The sequence below is a fragment of the Corylus avellana genome, chromosome ca7 (assembly GCF_901000735.1).
Source record: "Corylus avellana chromosome ca7, CavTom2PMs-1.0".
NCBI lineage: Eukaryota > Viridiplantae > Streptophyta > Magnoliopsida > Fagales > Betulaceae > Corylus > Corylus avellana.
The window spans coordinates 3,351,494-3,369,061 of NC_081547.1; the positions used below are offsets into that span (position 1 = coordinate 3,351,494).

At 38.1% G+C, this 17,568-nt stretch overlaps 4 protein-coding genes across 5 annotated transcripts; 3 read left to right on the top strand and 1 right to left on the bottom strand.

Moving 5' to 3' along the window:
• Nucleotides 1-1,609: 1,609 nt before the first annotated feature.
• LOC132188817 (probable serine/threonine-protein kinase At1g01540) lies at nt 1,610-4,826 on the top strand. The gene is made up of 7 exons (XM_059603372.1): nt 1,610-2,633; nt 2,776-2,880; nt 3,069-3,191; nt 3,287-3,457; nt 3,539-3,668; nt 3,799-4,008; nt 4,591-4,826. Exons 1-7 carry the CDS (start codon nt 1,891-1,893, stop codon nt 4,651-4,653), a joined length of 1,545 nt encoding a protein of 514 aa, XP_059459355.1. The 5' UTR covers nt 1,610-1,890; the 3' UTR covers nt 4,654-4,826.
• Nucleotides 4,827-5,298: 472 nt separating this feature from the next.
• Nucleotides 5,299-8,050, bottom strand: LOC132188818 (PI-PLC X domain-containing protein At5g67130). 2 transcript variants are annotated; one of them, XM_059603373.1, is made up of 9 exons: nt 7,907-8,050; nt 7,697-7,777; nt 7,480-7,602; nt 7,232-7,369; nt 6,569-6,667; nt 6,174-6,477; nt 5,852-6,075; nt 5,680-5,766; nt 5,299-5,579 (listed from the first exon to the last, which is right to left on the bottom strand). In XM_059603373.1, exons 1-9 carry the CDS (start codon nt 7,910-7,912, stop codon nt 5,388-5,390), a joined length of 1,254 nt encoding a protein of 417 aa, XP_059459356.1. In that variant the 5' UTR covers nt 7,913-8,050; the 3' UTR covers nt 5,299-5,387. The 2 variants fall into 2 exon arrangements, with proteins under 2 accessions (XP_059459356.1, XP_059459358.1); XM_059603375.1 differs by lacking the exon at nt 6,569-6,667.
• A 2,580-nt stretch (nt 8,051-10,630) lies between these two features.
• Nucleotides 10,631-13,045, top strand: LOC132188816 (subtilisin-like protease SBT1.9). Its single transcript, XM_059603371.1, has one exon. It carries the CDS (start codon nt 10,658-10,660, stop codon nt 12,935-12,937), a length of 2,280 nt encoding a protein of 759 aa, XP_059459354.1. The 5' UTR covers nt 10,631-10,657; the 3' UTR covers nt 12,938-13,045.
• Nucleotides 13,046-15,304: 2,259 nt separating this feature from the next.
• On the top strand, nt 15,305-16,632 carry LOC132188636 (uncharacterized). The gene is made up of 3 exons (XM_059603151.1): nt 15,305-15,864; nt 16,005-16,190; nt 16,306-16,632. Exons 1-3 carry the CDS (start codon nt 15,379-15,381, stop codon nt 16,588-16,590), a joined length of 957 nt encoding a protein of 318 aa, XP_059459134.1. The 5' UTR covers nt 15,305-15,378; the 3' UTR covers nt 16,591-16,632.
• The last annotated feature ends 936 nt before the right edge of the window (nt 16,633-17,568 follow it).

Genomic DNA, 17,568 nt, shown 5'->3' on the forward strand with positions numbered 1-17,568 from the left:
TCTTCTGAGAATTTAGTATTCCAACAAATATACGACAGACCACTTCAACATTGTGGACACTCTTTTTAATGACTGTTCCTACAATTGAATAATTGTTAATCTTAGTGCATGTTTTAATATGCTTCTTTGGATTCTTTTCTTCTTTCTTCTTTCTTCTTTCTTTTTCTTTTTCTTTTTTCTTTTTTCTTTTCTTCTGTTGGATCCTACAATTGAATAAAACGTTATAGCCTGTTGAAATGGGAAATCAAATCATTATGATCATAATACCAAAAGTAGAAGTTTGACCCCACAATAAATCACGGAATAAAACACCGAGACACACTTTGGTGGATTCCTCCTTTGATATAAATAACGTATAAAACAAATGCATGGTTCCAAAATCCAACTACCACTATGAAACATGGACAAGAGCTGCAATTTCATTTTGGTTTTTTTTAAATGCCAGGGGCAGCCTAAAAATATTGGTGAACTTGAAAATATTTGTCGGTTGACAAAGGAAAATAACTTTTATGAGGCTTGATAACGCTTCTTATATGCGTAAACCACTGTCTACCACTATTGATCTCACACTTTTAAGTGGGCTATTGTGAAAGGATCCTTTGTGGGGCCTACTTACTCGAGCATGCCTCGAACTATATGAGCACCTGACAATTGGGCCTCACAAGGGTTCTCTCACTTCTCTCATATCATAATTATTTGTCCAAATTACAAGCAATATAAACATGCAATTGCATTGAATTTCAATCTCGAATGCCTTTCATTCTCATATATTCTCTTCCTCACATCTTCTCATATTGGAGGTGGACCCAACTTAGATCTTTGGGGCTGAAAAATTCTCTAAAATTTTCTATTGTTTATAAGATAAATCCCTAAAATCTTTTTATTTCTCCCAAAGTTCCCCTCAAATCAATATTTTTAATTAGTTCCATCACTGCCTCATATAATATAAAAATATAAAAAATATTTATTGATTTTTTTAGCTATTTTTGTTTTTAATGGAATAATTTTACGCCAAAACAAACTTGGACCAAGCCTCCTTGTACTTTTTTGTTGGCGTTCAATGCGAATAGACAATGGTGATGGTTAGGTTTCTCACTTAATAGGCGTCAAGTTTAGGTTTCTCAAGTAATAGCATCCGCACAACTAAATGATATATAGTCAAGTTTAGGTTTCTCAAGTAATAGCATCCGCACAACTAAATGATTTATAGATAAATTATAAGGACAGCGGTTTGGAGGAAATTTTCTCTAACTCATGTAAAATAATGCTAAATGTCTATAAATATTTAAAAGACACATTAAATTTAGTTTAAATTAGAAAACTGCTATTAATGAGGTTAAAAATTTAACGTGTCTTTTAAATGTTTATAGACACTTGACATTATTTTACATGGATTGAAAAATATTTTATCGGTACCGATTTCGAGAAAATTTCTGTCCAAGTTTATAATGACTTCTCCTCATGGTGTATAGGAAATGCAATTCATCTACTTTTTGAGGTGTATTAATGCATTTTGAACATAAAATGCTTTTATTTTTGGAAGCAGGATAGTTCTGTTTTGTGATATTACTTTTGAATATAAGTTTTCTCCAAAATTGATAAATTTTTAATTTTTAATGTTAAGCAATCGTAGGGTAGCTAGGTAGAATTCAGACGCAGCAAAGTGATGGAGCCTCCCAAGGATCCCACCCGCGTACGTAGTTAGCACTCGGAGAGGAGACAAAACTGATCCCGAAGAAATAATAAGCATCAACGCCAGCTGCTGTCTCCTCCATTACTCTCTCTCTCACACACTATTACAAACAGCCTCAGCTGTCGCGGCTTCCTATGTCTAGCGGTCTATAGTTTATACACACAGAGAGATGAGGGAGAGGGATCCACTTTCAGTGCATGTATAAGCGTCAAGTTAACTCTTTAATTTGGTTATCCTTTGAAGCTCACAAGAAAGTAGGATCAGAGTCAAGACAACACTTCCTGATGTCTGATCACAAACCAGGCCGTATGAACGACCAGCTATCAAAGACAACCTCAATCTTTGGCCTTAAACTCTGGGTGGTTCTTGGGTTTTGTGTTGGAGCTGCCTTTGTGCTTCTTCTCTTCCTAATCTCTCTCTGCTGGCTCGCCTCAAAGCGCTCCAAAACCAAGACTTTACGCCGGCCCACGATCCCACTTGTGTCCAAAGAGATCCAGGAGATCAGAGTCGACCATGCCCGGTCCAAGCCAAGCAGGACTCAAATCCAAGCCGTCCCATTTCCTGAACCGGACCCAGTTCCCGGAATTGAAAGGCAGGCGCTGCTGCCGCCTCCGGAGGAAGAGAGCCCGCTGGGATACCACCACAGGATAAACATTGAGATTGGGAAGGACCATAGGATTTCTTATCCTGAACGGTTTTGTAGGTCTTCTTCTTCGCAGGGGAGTGGGGAGGCTCGTGGTGTGGATCATCCGGTGGCTATGGTGGTCCCTGAAGTTTCGCACTTGGGGTGGGGCCATTGGTATACTTTGAGAGAGCTTGAGGCATCGACGAATGGCTTTGCCGACGAGAACGTCATCGGCGAAGGTGGGTATGGGATTGTATATCATGGTGTTTTGGAGGACAAAACTCAGGTTGCTGTCAAGAATTTGCTCAATAACAGGTGCTCTCTTGCTACCTTTGCCTTAGAATGCACTCTGTTTTTGGTGTTCTATTAAAATTGGGAGCTTAATTCGTGTCCGTTTATTATTGAACCAATTAATTAATGTCAAAGATTGATGAATCAGATATTTGGTATCCTGTAGGGGACAAGCTGAGAAGGAGTTCAAAATTGAGGTCGAGGCAATTGGCCGGGTTCGGCATAAGAATTTGGTGAGATTGCTTGGGTACTGTGCTGAAGGAGCTCATAGGTACTCAATTGTGCCTAATTACCACAGCTTCCTTATTTGAACTTTAGCCTTTGGTATTGCAGGCTAGTAGAGTGTATTAATTCCTCATTGGAAACAATATTAAGTTGATTTGTATACTTTCATAAATGATGTTAGATATATCACCTTTTAAGTCTTGTGGATAACGGTTTGTTTGGTTAATATGATAGGATGCTTGTCTATGAGTATGTAAACAACGGGAATTTGGAGCAGTGGCTTCATGGGGATGTAGGGCCTTGCAGCCCTCTTACTTGGGAGAATCGGATGAATATCATCCTTGGAACTGCAAAAGGGTATGATCCAAATCACTCACAATTGAACCTTAGTTTTTATATTCATTCCTTTCCCTGCATCTCATTCCTTGCATTGTTTCACTGGCCTCATGTAGGCTAGCTTACCTTCACGAGGGACTGGAACCCAAAGTTGTTCACCGCGATATAAAATCAAGTAACATTTTAGTTGACAAGCTGTGGAATGCAAAGGTTTCAGATTTTGGCCTTGCCAAGCTCCTCGGCTCAGAGAGTAGCTACATTACAACCCGTGTCATGGGAACATTTGGGTATGTAGGGCTGTGTTTTTATGAGTCTGCGTGCCAGTGTGACTAAAGAGGTAACAAGAAGTATTTTTTCTCTTCTTGTAGCTATGTAGCTCCTGAATATGCAAGCACAGGCATGCTGAACGAAAGAAGCGATGCGTACAGTTTTGGGATTCTTATAATGGAAATCATTTCTGGAAGGAATCCAGTTGATTATAGCCGACCACCGGAAGAGGTTTGCACCATATTATTAATATCACTTTGCTTCAAAGATAGTAGAATCAGCTAAAAATCTTTTTTAGGTTGGTCTTTTATCATCTTTCCTCTTCCATGTTTCTTTTAATTAAAAAGCCAAGAATTTTCAGGTCAACTTAGTTGAGTGGCTTAAGAATATGGTCGCTAACAGGAATCCGGAAGGAGTATTGGATCCAAAGCTACCTGAGAAGCCTACTTCAAGGGCATTGAAGCGGGCTCTTCTCGTGGCTTTACGCTGTGTAGACCCTAATGCACAGAAGCGGCCAAAAATGGGACAAGTTATACACATTCTTGAAGCAGAAGACACCCCATTCAAAGAAGTATGTATGCAACTCTGCTCAAAATTAATTTCAAATTCAGTGTAACACATACAGGTGCACTAACAATGCTCAGATCACCTACTATCCAATCAATTAGTCCTTTCAACGAGTAATCTATATTTAAGCAGATTAATTAGGAAATGATGATTAAAATTATCGAACCATACCAAACCACAAGTTTGGAAAACGACTCTAAAAGCTGGCTAACTCTTATGTTTCAAACGGAGTGAATAATTCTTGATGTACATGATCAAACTGGAGCAGGAATTTCATGAACTTTTAAAAAATGTTTGCTTCTGAGCATTTCTTTTCCTGCTTGGTCTTTTGAGCAGATATATTGTAATTCATTACTGTTATCAAAACTTCCATTTATCTCGTTTGGTCCTTACTATATATAATTAGTTTACCATTTTGCCCTTCCTGGCATTTCATCTATCTTTTTTTCTTCCCCTGCTTTTCACAAACTGGTTAGCTGCTACTCTCCCCTTCTTAGAGTAGAACACATATAACTTTTTATCCCCTGATGTTACTGTTTCTTTCTTGTGGCTGTTTACTGATCTGGTTCTGAGTATCTTGTTTTAGGAACGTAGAGTTGGAAGGGACAGAGGAGAGGCTAACATGTCAACAGTGCAAAGGATGTCTTGAAGGCCCCTTTGATGTGAATAATTCTTGATGCATATGATCAGAACTGTAGGAATTTCATGAAAGTGGGGTGCATGCCCACTGAGGCAAGATGGCGACATCAAGAAAAAAATGTGAAGGTCCCTTTCCCAGTCTACAATTATACTAAGACTTAATTGGCTGATTGGGGCCCTCTACATAGCCAGCAAAAATAGCTACGTGACAGTAATATGATTATTTTTGTTTAGAAAGCGATTAGTCATTTGATTAGCTTCTAAAGAGAACAATCCAACAAATTACAGAGTATCACCTTAAAATTGCCAATGTGTTGAAGAAATGCTTGTAACTTTTTCAGAATTAAAAGATGTATTAGACAAGAATCTATTGGACAACAGAAAGACCATCTTCTGCATTTCATTTGCAATGCTGCGTTTCAACAAAACTCAATTAGTGCATTGGCCCGTGTATCTACTATCTTAGAATCTATATATATTAAAAAAACTACTGTACATCTTGTGTAGTTTTTCAATGGTCCAGATCTAATTTCAAGTTTCCATGAGAAAGATAGAATATGAACCATTGAAAAAACCCATAGAAGATGTGCTGTAGTTTTTTTACGGCTCCCAAGTCAAATCAGTATATCTAATATCATTTTCACAACCCGAAATGAAACAACATCAATCTCATCCAAAAAAGAAATGACCCGTGTGGTTCAAAGAATAGAAGAGGAAGGTTATCAGCAAGCAAGATGTTATAAATTACAGCCAAAAAAACAGAGGAGTGGCTAGTATTGCCCCAAACAACCACCGCAGTTGCATTGGCCTACTATCCAAGTAAGCAATGTTGGAAAGACCTGGTGTTGATGGTGATGATCCGGATCCAGATCCGGCAGCAGCAGGCGGAGGCGGAGAAATGGGAGGGACGTCACACGTGCCAGATGTAGCATTTGCCTGCTCATATACAGACAAGGGTCAGATTACAAGTTAGCCTTATAGCCTCCCATTATAGTCAATATTTTCTAGAGCTAAGAGGGAAGAAATGGTTGTAAACCTTGCAGTAGGCAATGTTGTCACACCCACAAGTCAGATGACCATTTGCTTCATCTACAGCTTCGGGGGCTCCTCCACCATCACTCCTCTGCCACACAAAAAAAGGGTCAATATATATAGCAGATATGGGCCTCTTGAAAGAACTAACATAACGAATACAAAAAACCCAATACCTGGTAGAAATCAACAGCAATGAAGTTTGGCCACCGCTTGCCATCTGCTTCATAACATGTTTGCATCATGCTAGTTAATGGAGATGAATTGTCGGCGCAAGCTTCAGATGCATTGGGATTAGTAGGAAAATAATTCTGAAGAACCAGGGATATTGTCTTTGTGTTCATAGGTGACGATTCAGCACGACTTGGACAAGAACCAGCTACCATCCCTTCATTTCCATCTGATATTCCAGAACACCATCAAAATTGTTTCTTCACCTCTAATTAAAACAGTCAGTAAACAAACAACAGGGCTTTAGGAAGAAAACATAATACCCACACTGATTTTCTACGACATAGTTCCACTGATAAGCAATCCCCTCGGAGGCCTCCTTGGATGATTTTGAGGTGAAGACCACCAACCGCTGATTCTTCTGGATCATGTCATCGACGGTCGGCCAATTGGTGCCGTTCTTGGGCATCTGGGAAAGTGGGAGCCAGAAGGTACTAAGGCCAGACGCATTAAAGACCTTTGTCAAGCCCTGTGAAGATGTCACATAATCCTCAATAAAAATGGTGACAATCTCCGACGGATTTGATTCCAAAAACGCTTGGATCTCTTTCAGCACGTTTATGGCAGGTTGCTGGGAAACAAAAGAGTTAAGTGGAGAATGAGTTAGAGAAGGGGAAATTATCCTTGGCAAAGTTAAAGCACCCATCAAAAGTCGCTCTTACAAATGCTGTGTAATTGTAACATTTGCCTTCGAAGGAGTGACACAACCATATGTCATTCTCGAAGTCATACATATCTAGCATAAGCCCTCGAACGCCATTCTACAAGAGAATATAAGACAACACACATTTCTTTATGAAAAGTCTAACAAACAAACAAAAGAAATCAGTATATAAAACTAATGTGGTAGGTTCTCACCAAGCAATTAAATAGCAGAAGTGACATGATTTTGGTGGGTTAGTTGGCATGCTTACTTTTTTGTTAATCCCCGGGCAATTATAGCTCATACAGCACATGCACCGTTTGTTTGAATTTGTAATTCTAAAAAGTACGAGCGTTTTAAAAAAAAATACAGATAAATATTTGGTAATATTGCAATTTAGTCTTTAAAATCGTGCATTTTTTTCAAACATATTACAGCAAAACATTTGTTTAAGCCAAAATTAAAAAACTCATTTTAAGAGCATTATCAACAAACCCAAGCTTCCTGCCATGATAAAATTTAAGTAACTGTGGTAGTTTTCTTAAATTTAAAAATAAAAAACAGTTCAAGAACAGTCTTAACAAATGTATTTTTTTTTAAATTGATATCGGAAAAGAATGAACATTTTATGTATTAATCTTTGAAAAACAGAGCCAAATATGCATATTTAGGAGAAACTCACATTCAGTTGGTTGGTGACCGAGTCTTCCTGGTTGGTGGGAGAGAGTAAAGGAGAACCAGTCGCCGACTTGGCACCCGAGAGAGCGTACGAGTTGTGGGTCGTCAGCCATGAGTACTGGTTATACGGCAGGCCTTTCACCTAATCACCCACCAAAAGCACAACATTCCACGTGCACAACATATGCCATTCAATCACAAAATAACCACCCCACTAAAATAATTTACAAAAAAAGGAAGAAAACGACATACTTTTGATGTGGGGTTGAGTGGTTGGACCCGAACGCATCTGGACCGGGTGTTGCCGCTGGCATCGCACTTGTCGCAGCGTAAGCCGGCGTCGCATTCACCGTTGGACGAACATGTCTCTCCGATCTGAGTTGAATTAAGCACAAGAGTAGATGAACCAGAATTAGAAACATTGATTACATGTTAGTGATGGAGCTTGTCTGGGAGTTTAGGGAAATACCGTGAGACTGGAGGAACAGGAAAACAGACAAACTGCGATGAACAGAGATTGGATTTGCAGATTGATGAAGATGTTTATTCTCTGCAAAAAGGAAAAAAACACAAAACAAAAAAAGAACAGAAAGTGTTTGTGTTAATGACACTTAAAGGCTTCGAGTGTCTCAAAAAAACATAAAAACCGTAGAAATGAGAAGAAGGAGAATGGACATGCCTTCATTGTTGCGTTTGGGTTTGTTCAGAGAAAGATGGTTTCTCAAGCAGTTTTGAATCAGAGGTTGAAGAATTGACTTTGGCTCTGCCGCAAGAAATTAAGCAGGTGAAATGAGAACATACGAGTTTGGTAAGAGAGGGAAACGCGTCTTCCCTATGCTATTCCTCGGCTAGCAGCTATTATTATCTTTTTTCGCTATTTAATTGGCCAACTAATTTCTTTAAGATATTTTAAAATAATAATAATAATAATAAAATATTGTTCGTTTCAAGGTTAAATATGAATGTATCATTAATATTCCACCGTCAAGCTATGTTTGATTAAGATAAAGAGCAGTTAAGTGCAAATTAGTGTCGTCTTATGCTAAATATTAGTTTCTCGTACATTTGTGTAATTTCAGAAAAAGAAAAAACATGAGATGAAGAAGTTTTGAAGATATATATTATAAGCCATTTATTCATTTTATTTAAGAAAAATTGAGATGAAATGAATAATTCAATCCACTTAAAATCACGTTTTATGACCGTAAATCTGTAAGCATATTGCACGCAGGGACCTCTCTCTCCCTCAAGCCCACGCTGAAGTAATGAGGTACAGGCTTCTAGAAAGAGTATATATATAATATATATTACGTTAAAATGAGGAATCCATCGTACAGATTGGGAGAATTCTATGACCCGGTCGAGTTGTCGAAAGTTGTCCCATTCTTTGCTACTATTCGATTTTAAATTTACCTGCTCTGCAGATCTTAGTCAAAAGAAAACAACCCTTATATATATATATATATAAATGTGATAGGATCATCTAAGCTAGAAAGGGGTTATCTGGGATTATTCCATCCACATGCACAGTTTCTCCAATACGCAATTGTCATATAAACAATTCGTAACCAAATTGAATTGGGAAGAATTAATCATCTTATGACTATCAATTGCGTCTTCTACGAAGACAAAGATGGGAACGGAAGAAATTGAAGAAAGAAATAATAATTAATAAAAGATTAATTAAACAATAAATATTGCACAACGTATATGCATGTGTGACGTAGCCGAAGCAATAGAAAAGAAAAGAAGATCGACGTCTTCAATTCCTTTACACAACCAATAGCAAGGTAAAAAGACATATTCAACTTTCTTCGTACCCTATAATTTTCCTGGGTTTGTTGGTAGAAAGTTTCTTCCAATTCTGGAGCTTCCTGGGTGAATCATAATGAGACATTCTAGTCATGGGCACAAACCATGACCGGCACCATCAAAGAAAAGAAAAAAAGTTAGAATAATCCATTAAGTTAATCTTCTAGATTTGATAAGGATTAAACTATTCTCATCAACCGAAATACAAATAAACATGACAATTGACAAGCAAAGCAAAAAGTAGACATTGAGGTATGATTTAAAGCATTGTTATAACTTGGTGGCATGTAGTAATTTTGGAGGGTTAAAACTGTTAGAATATATGATTGATCTACTCCCCCAAAAAAATAAAAAAAGGCCAAGGAGCTTATATCTGGCCCAGTTCCGTGGCCTATTATGGGTCCAGGCCTATTTTCAACTATTTGTTAGCTCATTTATCCAAGTTTTTTCTTCTTTTTTTTTTTTCTTTTTTTTTTTTGACATGTCCACACAAGAGAGGATGGGGGATTCGAACTACCGCTTTATAAGGTGTGGGTTCCCAGCCAATTGAACTACCTCTTGGAGACAATTCATTTATCCAAGTTGTTCATGCTATTGGCCACCATTGTAGGTCGCCGCCTCTTCGGTCACAATTGCCGACAGTCATCACCTCCCCGTCCACCGTCATTGGTCGCCACCAAACTCTGACTACCACCACCTTCACCTCCTCCTTAATGGTGGAGGTAACCAGGTAGGTGTGTAAGTTAATATATATATATATATATATATATATATATATAAGGAAAATATATTATAAGTCTCTAAGTCAACGCGCCAAAATTAAAAACTCTTAGATTTTTTTTTTTTTTCAATTTCTTCCTAGTGTCATCCAATACAAAACTTCTCTTATCAAAAGTTTTTGTTGGTTAGGGCACTCAAAAGTCAAAACGTACCGTTTTACTTGATTAAAATATTAATTTTTTATTAATTTTAATTAAAAAATTAAATCTAAAAAATACCCCACCAAAACCCCTATGCCACCCATAGTGCCACCTCTGGCTACCCCTGGCCATCCTTCAATTTTTTTATTTTTATTTATAATTTTTTAAATTAAATTAATAAAAAATTTATATTTAATTAGGTAAAACGGTGCGTTTTGAGTGGCCTTAACAACCGTTAAAAAATTTGACGGTGGGGAGTTTATTATAGTTTCGATCGACCCATGGAGTAAATTGTCGAAGAAAAAAACCTAGAAAGTTTTTAATTTTGACGCGTTGACTTAAGGACTTATGATATATTTTTCCATATATATATATATATGACACCACTTCTAATCAAAAAACTTAAAATTAATGGGCTACGTTCACTTAGATATATTAAGTATTATTTTTCTTTATAATTTAACAACGTGAGACACAACACTTATGCACTAACAACAAGATTTAATGATGATTTTTTAAAAGGAAACAGCACAATATATGGCAACGAATGTGGAATTTCTTTCGCAATTGATGAATAATCAAGGTCTTATCACTTTTATTTAGTGGCCCAGACATGAAAAAGTGAATATTTTGTGCTTTTAACCTTTCATAGACAAGCTTGTTTTGCACAGGTGATCAGCCATCTCTCTCCCCATCCCATGGCTACTCTAACTCTGCAACTTCTTTGTTCAATTCTACTGACTATATCCCACCTCTTCTGCAATTTGGCAGAGACTAAGACATATATAATCCACATGGATTCATCAGCCATTCCCAAAGTCTTCTCCAGCCACCAGAGCTGGTACTTGGCAACCCTTTCTTCCATCTCAGTCAATGATCATCTCACCACTACCACCTCTAGGCTTATCTATGCCTACACTAGCTCAATCCATGGCTTCACTGCATCTCTCACTCTTTCCGAGCTTGCGGCCCTGCAAAAGTCCCCTGGCTATATTTCTTATACCCGAGATCGTCCTCTTACCATGCACACAACCCACACTTCTCAATTCCTTGGTCTGAGTTCTGTCTCCGGTGCGTGGCCATCTTCCAATTACGGGCAGGATGTCATAATTGGTTTAGTTGACACTGGAATTTGGCCAGAGAGCGAGAGTTTCAAAGATGATGGAATGACTCAAATTCCAGCTAGATGGAAAGGAAAGTGTGTGGCTGGCACCCAATTCAATGCTTCCTTGTGCAACAAGAAGCTTATTGGCGCTCGGTTTTACAACAAGGGTCTGCTTGCTAACAAGCCAAAGGTAAAAATTTCAATGGAATCTCCCCGTGATACAAGCGGGCATGGGACACATACTGCATCCACAGCTGCAGGCAACTATGTAAAAGGTGCATCCTTTTTTGGCTATGCAACTGGTACTGCAAGGGGCATGGCTCCACGGGCTAGAATTGCAATGTACAAAGCAGCTTGGAGCTATGGGGTCTACTCATCCGATGTTCTTGCCGCTATAGAGGAGGCAATTCAAGATGGGGTGGATATTCTGTCCCTGTCATTGGGTTTTAGCTTGGATGGAAATTCCTTGGTAGATGACCCTATTGCAATAGCCACTTTTGCAGCCATGGAAAAGGGTGTAGTGATTGTTGCTTCTGCAGGAAATGATGGGCCTCTGTATGGTACCTTAAACAATGGAGCTCCATGGGTACTAACTGTTGGTGCGGGTACTATTGATCGTAAATTTGAAGGAATCCTTGCTTTGGGAAATGGGATGCAAATCACCTTTGTGTCCTTGTATCCGGGGAATTCTTCCCTAACCCTTCTGCCTCTTGTTTTCATGGATGGCTGCCAAAGTGTGGAGAAAATGAGGAGAAATAAAAACAAGATCGTTGTGTGCAAAGACAACCTTAGCATAAGCACTCAAGTGGCAAATGCAGAGTATGCAAGAGTTAATGGAGCTGTCTTCATTTCCAATTTTCCTTTATCCGAATTCTACACAAGAACCTCATTTCCAACAGCCTTTATTGGTCTGCGAGATGGCCAAACTGTAATAGACTACATACAGAAGAACAGCAATCCAAGAGGAAGCTTGATATATCAAAAGACAGTTACTGGCACAAAGCCAGCGCCAATGGTGGATAGCTATAGCTCCAGGGGGCCATTCCCAGGCTGCCCCATTGTCCTAAAGCCAGACCTTCTGGCCCCTGGCTCATTAGTCCTAGCATCATGGTCTCCAATCAGTGCAGTTGCTGAGGTTCAATCAAGTCCTTTGTTTAGCAACTTCAATCTTGAGTCAGGCACATCAATGGCTACCCCTCATGCAGCTGGTGTAGCAGCACTTGTAAAAGAAGTGCACACAGATTGGAGCCCTGCGGCCATCCTGTCTGCCCTAATGACCACAGCAAGCTCATTGGACAACACTTTCAGCCCCATAAAAGATAAAGCAAGCAACGAGCTGCCAGCCAGCCCTCTAGACATGGGTGCTGGCCACATTGACCCCAGCAAGGCACTTGATCCCGGACTTGTCTATGATGCAACAGCAGAGGACTACATAAAGCTTCTATGTGCAATGAATTACACGGCAAAACAAATCAGAATCATTACAAGGTCCACACACAACTGTGAGAACAGGTCTCTTGATCTCAATTACCCCTCCTTCATTGCCTTTTTTAATGATTTCAATTCGAATTCGGATGCAAAAGTTGTGCAAGAATTTTGGAGAACAGTGACTAATGTTGGAGAGGAAAGGTCAAGTTATACTGCAGAATTAACTGCAATAGATGGTTTAAAGGTGAAGGTGGAGCCAGAGAAGCTGATATTCAAGCACAAGTATGAAAAGCAAAGCTACAAGCTGAGCTTGGAGGGGCCAAAATCTTTGAAAGAGGTGGTGATCCATGGCTCTCTTAGTTGGGTGGATGATCGTGGTAAATATGTAGTGACAAGTACAATAGCGGCGACAAGCATCATGCCGGATTCTCTTTTAAGGGCATAGCTGCTATGATCAGTATCCCCATTACCCTTTGCTGTTATCATTATAATTTCAGAATGGAAGTTGAACACAGCATATATATATATATATATTCTTACTTTTTCCTATAGTTTTCCCCATTGTTTAAGGCAAATCAATACGAGAGCATGATCATGTTGCCATTAATCGCATCTATAGCAATGGAGAAGGGTGTTTTTGTTGCATCATCATTTGGAAGTGTTGGTGCAAAGTTTTCTTATTGCAGAAGATGATCTTAGAATGTTTCAAGACGCATTTCTGAGTCTTTTTTTTTATGAAGAATCTTGACTTTATAATTTTTTTACTCGCCATAATTATAAAATATTTTAACATGCTTGAGTCCACTCATTGAGAAAGAGTTTGGGTGCACGTGAAGGAAGGGTTTGAACACCAACGCTTGTCCTTATGCAGCTGGAGTCACGGTGCACAACCCAAATGGAGTCCACCGGCAACGGAATCTTCAGCGATGATTACAGCCATCCCATATCATAATAATATACTTGACCCCCATCCATCTAAAAATAATAATATAGTATATGGAACACTTTCATCTCACTATGTCTTCTATACTCCTAACGTGACACGTCAAATACTCAAATGTGCGTTAGGCAAAAGAAGTCGTCCTCCCATCTTTTGGCCGGAGCCGCCTCCAACCACCACGAGGGATGTTCGGGACTACTAAATCCCAAATCGGGGTGCATCATTAGGAGTAGATGCGACCTTCCCTGAAAGTTCGATTGAAGGGTAATCAACCACTCATGGAGGTTAGGCAAATTTTCTTTTAAAACTGACCTAACAGTATCACATTGCACTGCTACGTCGCGTTGCCACATTATAAAAGAAATATGTTACATTATTCTCTCAATCATCATTTTTAAAAAAAATTATTAAAGTTACCATTAAATCTGTGAACTCATTTGGATCTCACACAGATTCAATAATAAATTCATTCCTTCCCTATATAAAGACGAGCTTGAAATAAATAAAATAGAGAATTATTTTTATTTATTTTTGTCAGGAAATATAAAAAGTGTTGCATTGCACGACATGGCACTACCACGTTGCGTTGCCATGTCAAAACATATAGAAAAAGAATGTTCATGAATTCTTTCTGACTTTCAACACGCTCCCTCACGTGTGGCGAAAGGACATCTAAACTAACACGTGCGACAATGAGTGACAGTGGGCTATAACCAATTGGATTAGGATCTAATACCATATGCGGAAACAAAGAATATTTAGAAATGACAGCTTACTTGATGTTGCAGACCATTCTTTCATTTATTGAAGAGTTCGTAGCTTTACAAATGAAGATAAAGATAACATGTAAGTTATGTAACTAAATTACAAAATTCAAATAATACATTTAAGTAATACAGATAAAATAATATCTATCTTATCAACGGAGATGTTTGAATATCATAGGATGACTCATCCAAGTGATAATCATCATCTGATATTCTTTGGGCAGAATTTCACGGATGATAACGCATCCAATTGGGACCTACTACTTATCACGTGCATTTAAATAAAACTGTGTTCTTACACGTGTAATGAGCCCAATAGTATGTGGCACTTGAAATCCAAATTAGGTGTCAGACATGGACACATGTTCCGGAGCTTCGCGCGTCTGTATGGCCCAAGACCCGGACAATCCCATACCATAACGGCATAAACCTACTTGTCCAGTTCACCCAAAATAAGTCGGTGCTTTGACCAGGGACCTCATCTGCTTATATCACAACCTAATAACATGTGGCAAAAAAAAAAAAAAAAAAAACTGACGTGTCATTTCATAATAGGTAAAATAAGTAAGATTGTAAAATTTACAACTTAGCCATTAATCAATTAAATTACTCATATCACTAATAATAAAATGTAGCTTCAAATTTGTAAGAAGTTTATAATAAAAATTGTAGTATTCTTAACTATTTTCCATTAATTAGCAGTGTACGTGCAGCGTACTCTTTCAAGTATCTATTTTTAAGTGTTTATTCTCTTAGATGACAATAAAAATTACATTAAATAAAATAACAAATGATTATTATTTGTCATGTTTGAAAAGAAGAACTTTGGAATAGGCATTTGAAAGTATATATAACATTTTCTAATAATTTTCATTGCCACGTCAGTAACATTTATAGGAATAAGATCAACTTTTACTAAAACAAAAGAGTGAGAGTAGGCAATATATTAAACAAAAAATCAGCAAGTAGACAACTGCCATTACTCTGTGTTTCGAGAAATCCACCATCTCCAATTAATAACCTTCACAAACAAGACTTCGTAAACAATAAAGAAAAGAAAAACATAACGTGCTGCACTGAGATTTACGTTCCAGAGATTCTAAACACCCATAGTCCTCCTCTTCACTCGTCCTCCATCTAAATCTCCCAAGTTGCTTGCTGATCAGAATAGTATCAACAATGTCAATGCTGGCCAAGACAGACTCTGAGGTGAGCAGCCTGAGCCAGTCCTCGCCAGGGCGGTCCCCCCGCAGGCCCGTCTACTACGTGCAGAGCCCTTCGAGGGACTCCCACGATGGCGAGAAGACGACCAACTCGTTCCAGTCTAGCCCAGTGCTCAGCCCAATGGGCTCCCCTCCGCACTCCCACTCCAACTCTTCTCTGGGCCCCCACTCCCGGGAGTCCTCCTCCACTCGCTTCTCCGCCTCCCTCAAGCCCGGCTCCCGCAAGAACATCGGCTCCCAAAGGAAAGGTTGGAAGCCCTGGAAGGACCAGTTTGATTCCATTGAAGAAGAAGGCCTTCTCAACGACGACGATGGCAGACATGGCCTCACTCGCCGCTGCTATTTACTTGCCTTTATTGTTGGCTTCTTCGTGCTTTTCTCCTTCTTTTCTTTGATTCTCTGGGGTGCAAGTCGTCCCCAGAAACCCATCATCACTATGAAGGTACCTTCGTATTTTAGAATAAAAATAAATAAATTAGTAGATTATAACTATAATTTTGTGATCTGGGTTTTTTTTTTTTTTTTTTTTTCTTTTGCTTTTTCCTAGGCCTGTGATCTAATTGTTCAATTGTGTAATTGCAGAGCATGTTATTTGATCAATTTGTAGTTCAAGCGGGTGAGGATTTCTCAGGAGTAGCAACTAACATGGTGTCCATGAATTCCACAGTGAAGCTCACATTTCGAAATACTGCAACATTTTTTGGGGTCCATGTGAAATCAGTACCTTTAGATCTCTCCTATTCACAACTCATAGTAGCCTCTGGAACCGTAAGCCACCTAAGAGATACATGTCCCTTTATTTCTCTCTCTGCTTTTTTTTTTTTTTTTGGTAGTGTAAGATTTATTAAATTTGATTCTGTTCTAAATGGGTCTTAATTTACAGATAAGTAAGTTTTATCAATCAAGAAAGAGCCAGAGATCAATAACAGTGGTGCTGAAGGGAAGCAGTATCCCATTGTATGGAGGGGGGGCTAGCTTGGGCAGTTTGAATGGCGCACCAATTGAGCCAGTGCCACTGACACTCAACTTCATGGTTCGGTCAAAAGCATATGTTTTGGGTAAACTGGTGAAGCCCAGGTTCTACAGGAGGGTTGAGTGTTCGGTGGTTATGGATCCAAAACAGATGAATATGGCCATTTCTCTCAAGAGCAAGTGCACCTACAAGTGATGAACATAGTATAGTCCAGATTAATGATCTAGTTGTTGATTATGGAGGAAGCAATATACTGGTTTTTTTTTTTAATTTCTTTGAATAATTTAAGGGTTATTAATAAAATCATTTTGGAAGTGATGTGTGGAAAATGCAGTTTTTTTAGGCATAGAAGCAGGAGTTGACTTGAGGGATCCGGATGGACCGGATCCTATTCCTGACTCACTAACCTTGAGAATCCAGGAAGTAGCCGATTTAATACAAAATCAGGAGTTGGTAGGTGCTATAAATTCTTACTATATTTTTCACCTTAACTCATACATGTATTGATGTCGAACTCCTAATATTTAGTCAATATTTATTATAAGTTTTTCCCCTTTTTTTTTATTATTATTATTTTTTTTTTTGCCTTATGGGAACCCGACAGTTTCTCTACCTTAAAAATTAAAAATATATAAAGGTAAGAAAGAGATAAATCGATATTTCAAGGTGGATCAAACCTCCAAATGAACCCTTCAAGTAGACCAACCTCTAAATATTTCTTTAAGCAATTATGTATTTTCCTTGATAAATTGCCATAAAGCATCTACATCTTTTAATTTATAGTGGAAAGTTATAATAAAAAATAAAAAATATCACCTAATAATGAAAAGATTGCAATATCATGCCACTATTACAAAATTTTTATTTTTATTTTTTTGAGAAATATTACAGAATATTTCTAATAATACAGAGATTGCAATTATTATATAAGGAAAATGCTTGGCATGCTACAATATTTTTTATACTTACTAATTAATTAAGTTGAGAAGAATTTTTTAATTAAGAGAAATGTTATTTAGTATCCTTCCATCTTTTTTCATACTCATTTTGAAAATTAACCATTAAATTTATATGATTACTTTTGAAGCGTTACGTCAGTAAAATATTTGATAATTATGAACTACCACGTTAGGAAATATAGTAATGATGTAGAGAATTATTTATAAACTGACA

Bases quoted from the DNA above. Each gene is read 5' to 3' on its own strand.
- LOC132188636 (XM_059603151.1), top strand. From the start codon at position 15,379: ATGTCAATGCTGGCCAAGACAGACTCTGAGGTGAGCAGCCTGAGCCAG. The intron at 15,865-16,004 runs GTACCTTCGTAT...GTGTAATTGCAG, and splicing joins AACCCATCATCACTATGAAG to AGCATGTTATTTGATCAATT. The intron at 16,191-16,305 runs GTAAGCCACCTA...CTTAATTTACAG, and splicing joins TCATAGTAGCCTCTGGAACC to ATAAGTAAGTTTTATCAATC.
- LOC132188818 (XM_059603373.1), bottom strand. The intron at 6,076-6,173 runs GTGGGTATTATG...CTGGAATATCAG, and splicing joins CTATGTCGTAGAAAATCAGT to ATGGAAATGAAGGGATGGTA. The intron at 5,580-5,679 runs GTTTACAACCAT...GTATATGAGCAG, and splicing joins ACAACATTGCCTACTGCAAG to GCAAATGCTACATCTGGCAC.
- LOC132188817 (XM_059603372.1), top strand. From the start codon at position 1,891: ATGTATAAGCGTCAAGTTAACTCTTTAATTTGGTTATCCTTTGAAGCT. The intron at 2,881-3,068 runs GTACTCAATTGT...TTAATATGATAG, and splicing joins TGTGCTGAAGGAGCTCATAG to GATGCTTGTCTATGAGTATG. The intron at 4,009-4,590 runs GTATGTATGCAA...ATCTTGTTTTAG, and splicing joins AAGACACCCCATTCAAAGAA to GAACGTAGAGTTGGAAGGGA.
- LOC132188816 (XM_059603371.1), top strand. From the start codon at position 10,658: ATGGCTACTCTAACTCTGCAACTTCTTTGTTCAATTCTACTGACTATA.